Here is a 3,798-nt window from a genome sequence, read left to right as displayed (position 1 = left end):
CAGAGCCTACTGGTGACGCCATGCAGAACATGGAGCACACTGAGAAGGAGGTCGTCGCAGAGCCTACTGGTGACGCCATGCACAACGTCGAGCAGCAGCAGCAGAACAGCGAGCTGACAGAGGAGGCTGCCGCAGAGCCTACTGGTGACGCCATGCAGAACATGGAGCACACTGAGAAGGAGGCCGTCGCAGAGCCTACTGGTGACGCCATGCAGAACATGGAGCAGCAGCAGCAGAACAGCGAGCTGACAGAGGAGGCCGCCGCAGAGCCTACTGGTGACGCCATGCAGAACATGGAGCAGCAGCAGCAGAACAGCGAGCTGACAGAGGAGACTGCGACGGAGCCTGCTGGTGACGCCATGCAGAACATTGAGCAGCAGCAGCAGAACAGCGAGCTGACAGAGGAGGCCGCCGCAGAGCCTACTGGTGACGCCATGCAGAACATGGAGCAGCAGCAGCAGAACAGCGAGCTGACAGAGGAGGCTGCCGCAGAGCCTACTGGTGATGCCATGCAGAACATGGAGCAGCAGCAGCAGAACAGCGAGCTGACAGAGGAGACTGCGACGGAGCCTGCTGGTGACGCCATGCAGAACATGGAGCAGCAGCAGCAGAACAGCGAGCTGACAGAGGAGACTGCGACGGAGCCTGCTGGTGACGCCATGCAGAACATGGAGCACACTGAGAAGGAGGCCGTCGCAGAGCCTGCTGGTGATGCCATGCACAACGTCGAGCAGCAGCAGCAGAACAGCGAGCTGACAGAGGAGACTGCGACGGAGCCTGCTGGTGACGCCATGCAGAACATGGAGCACACTGAGAAGGAGGCCGTCGCAGAGCCTACTGGTGACGCCATGCAGAACATTGAGCAGCAGCAGCAGAACAGCGAGCTGACAGAGGAGGCCGTCGCAGAGCCTACTGGTGACGCCATGCAGAACATGGATCAGAAGCTTGAGCAGTTTCGTTCGGTCGAGTATGCTGATCAGCTGCCTGTGACTGAGGTCGTGGAAACTGAGTTATTGCTTCCTCATTTGTTGGAGCTTATTCATGGTATCCTTGCTCCGCTTTCGTCGCCTGGTGTTCTCGATACTGTTGTTCAACGTGCATTTTTTGTGGTTACTGATGCTCTTAGTTGTGTTGAACGTCCTGATCATTTCGAGATGCTTTCTCAATTTATTGATCAGTCTGAGAGTGCAGCGGTCTGCGGTGACTCTCGTGAAGATGCTGTGTCGCACCATGAACTGTTGTATGCCCTTCTTGCAATTCAAGAGGTGTTGGCGATGGATCCCCGGAGCTTCAATCGTGACGACGAGGCGACACGTGTTGCGTTGGTGGCTCTGAATAATATTATTCATGGATTCAGCGGGCCTGCTCTTGACCCGCTTTTGGCGGATGACGTACTGCAAGCTGTGAAGGTGTTGGAAGACGTTCTTACGAACGGTTCGGAGGCACCGCGCCAGGCTAACGCATTGATGTCCGATTCGAGTAAGTTTTTCAGCGAGAGTGCATCTGCCAATGGACAAACGCAGTTAGCGGCCGATGCTGCTCTCTCTGTGCTAAACGAGGCGCTTCACCGTACGGTTACCATTATGGATGCCGAGATGTTAGGGCTTTTGCAAGAACGTGCGCGTGATGGCATGACTTCGGATGAAGTGGTGTTGGCTTGCCGCCTCCTTGTGGCACGTGCTCCAGATCTGTGCTGTAGAGATACCGACGTTAGATTGGCGTTGCTGCAGCCCGAAACTCTGAACGCTATTGAGGTGCTGGAGAATGTCGTCCATGATGTCTGTACGTCTCGCCCTGTGGGAGGGTCTTCACCTTCAGTAGTTCGCGTAGTGGATAGTCTGGCGAGCGAACGACTGCTTCAGTCGCTCCGCACGTTGCGCGCCTACGCCGCATGTGCGCGTGAAGAAAACGCCGACTTGGTGACCTTGTACCACCGCGAGGAGGTGCGCAAGGCACTCAGTGTGCTGGAACGTGCGTTGCTAACAGCCACCGCCTCCGCCGCGGTGACGGGAGAGGATGATGGAGCGGAAGTGCATGGTGACCTGCAGCGTGCTCTTCAAGTCGTGATGCAGTACGCAGCACTGCTGAAGAGTGGGCAGTGTGGGGCGGGGTCCGCCGCATGCCTCTCTACGCCGTCGTTGATGCAGGTGCTTGGTGTTGTGGTGCGGCGGCTGAGTGGCGTGGCGGACGTGTACGGTTCAACGTGTGGCGATGAGGCACCATTGGACAAGAGTCGCGCGTTGGTGCTGCAAAGTGCCGTCGCTGCCGTGGAGGCGAGCATCTGTCGTGCTTCATCCCCGACGCTGATGTTGTGCGCGGATCAGCAGCAGGAGCAACAAGAAGAACAAGACCAGCCGCAAGACACTCCAGCAATGGCACTGCCCCCTGAAGAAGTAGCAGTGGTCTCCACAGAAGAGCGGTCGGCGGACGAAGAATCCCTGGCCGTGGCGCAGCGAGTGCTGGCTTCCCTCGCGACCAAGGTGTGTGAACAGCCAGACTCTCTTACAGATGAGGAGTGGCGGACACTTGTTGCTCTCGACAAGGTCGCCTCCATTACAAAGAGTGAGAATATGTATAAGGCGGCTCCTACTTCTGTGGACGCAGCGAGCAGCGACGCCTCACATGGTCATGGAGAGTTACCGGGGCCGGAAACCCTTGCGGCTGCTGTGGTGCTGCCGATGCGGAGCCGGACGCCCTCGACGAGGCCACGGTCGGCGGAGCCAGTGCCAGAAGCAACAACAACTAGAGCAGAAGCAGCGGGGGAAGTGACAGCTACGAACAGGGAGGTCACGGCCTTCATGAAAGATGCCTCCATTATGACGGATCAGACCCTTCTGGATGGACTAAATTCTCTCTTTGGGAAGGAGCATCAATTGAGCAATAGGTCGGTGCAAACGGAGAATTGTGGGGAAGATGGCACCGAGTCCGTTGAGTTTTTTGCCAAGCTCCGTAGCACGTTGGGTGTCACAGATGATGTAAAAGAAGGGGAAGAATTGCTAGAGACGATTGGCGCCATGCAGAAGCAGTTGGCGTCCATGCAGCTGTCCCGTGAGCCCGCACTGCAGGAGGAGCTGACGCGTAAGAAGCGCGAGCTGGGGGAGGTGTGCGGTGCGCTTGAGAAGCTGCAGCGGCTGGCGCAGCAGCATCCCTGCAAGCGACGCAGCCTGCCATGCGCGCTGCGGCAAGAGGTCTATAGCCAATCTTGCAGGGGCAGTGGCGACCCGCTGCGTTACAGCCGCTCCTTTGCCCAAAGCAGCGCCGCGGCGAATGATGTCTCGTCGACCACAGACGAGGACACAGCGGCAACGGTGCTGGCGCAGAAGGCCACCGAGGAATTGTCGGCATGGCTCCATGGGTGGCTTGCGCAGTACGAGAGGGTTGCGCGCCTCGACAAGGAGAGACTCACACGCGTGGAGAGCCTCGAGCAGATGCTTGACATCACGTGTCAGGAGCGCGACACATGCCGCGATGACATCTCCGCCCTCCAGGCGGCGCTGGAGAAGCTGCGCAGCGAGAACGCGTCGATGCGCGAGGTGCTGGATGCACAGCACGTCGACCTCGAGGCGTTCATGGAGCGCGACGCGCAGAACCAGGCCACCAACGCCACGCTGCGCGCAAAGGCGGCGACGCTGGCGGGGACTGCGGCGGATATGCGCCGCACCGCCGCGCAGGTGGAGCTGTGCGAGATGGCGGAGACGGAGCTGCGCATGAAGGCGGAGGACCTGCGCGGCGTCGAGGTGGAGCTGCAGCGTCTGCGCTTACTGCACGACCCGACGCTGGTGGAGCGGAAGCGGCGGG

General features: G+C 59.2%; 3 protein-coding genes across 3 annotated transcripts in view; 1 reads left to right on the top strand and 2 right to left on the bottom strand.

Moving 5' to 3' along the window:
* Window positions 1-16, top strand: part of DQ04_04051020 (kinesin) — a gene marked incomplete at both ends in the record, with an annotated part of 2,679 nt that extends 2,663 nt beyond the window's left edge. The window contains one exon of the mRNA XM_009313289.1: window positions 1-16. This exon is cut by the window's left edge and continues 2,663 nt beyond it. Within this exon, the coding sequence (XP_009311564.1) occupies window positions 1-16 (16 nt within the window).
* A 2,980-nt stretch (window positions 17-2,996) lies between these two features.
* Window positions 2,997-3,353, bottom strand: DQ04_04051010 (hypothetical protein; the record flags this gene model as incomplete). Its single annotated transcript, XM_009313288.1, has 1 exon — window positions 2,997-3,353. The coding sequence occupies one exon, from the start codon at window positions 3,351-3,353 to the stop codon at window positions 2,997-2,999; it is 357 nt and encodes a 118-aa protein (XP_009311563.1).
* Window positions 3,354-3,445: 92 nt separating this feature from the next.
* DQ04_04051000 (hypothetical protein) lies at window positions 3,446-3,709 on the bottom strand (the record flags this gene model as incomplete). Its single annotated transcript, XM_009313287.1, has 1 exon — window positions 3,446-3,709. One exon carries the CDS (start codon window positions 3,707-3,709, stop codon window positions 3,446-3,448), a length of 264 nt encoding a protein of 87 aa, XP_009311562.1.
* Between the last annotated feature and the right edge of the window lie 89 nt (window positions 3,710-3,798).

Source organism: Trypanosoma grayi (genome assembly GCF_000691245.1).
Source record: "Trypanosoma grayi strain ANR4 Tgr_405_V1, whole genome shotgun sequence".
NCBI classification, from domain to species: domain Eukaryota; phylum Euglenozoa; class Kinetoplastea; order Trypanosomatida; family Trypanosomatidae; genus Trypanosoma; species Trypanosoma grayi.
This window is presented reverse-complemented; position numbering and strand designations above follow the sequence as displayed.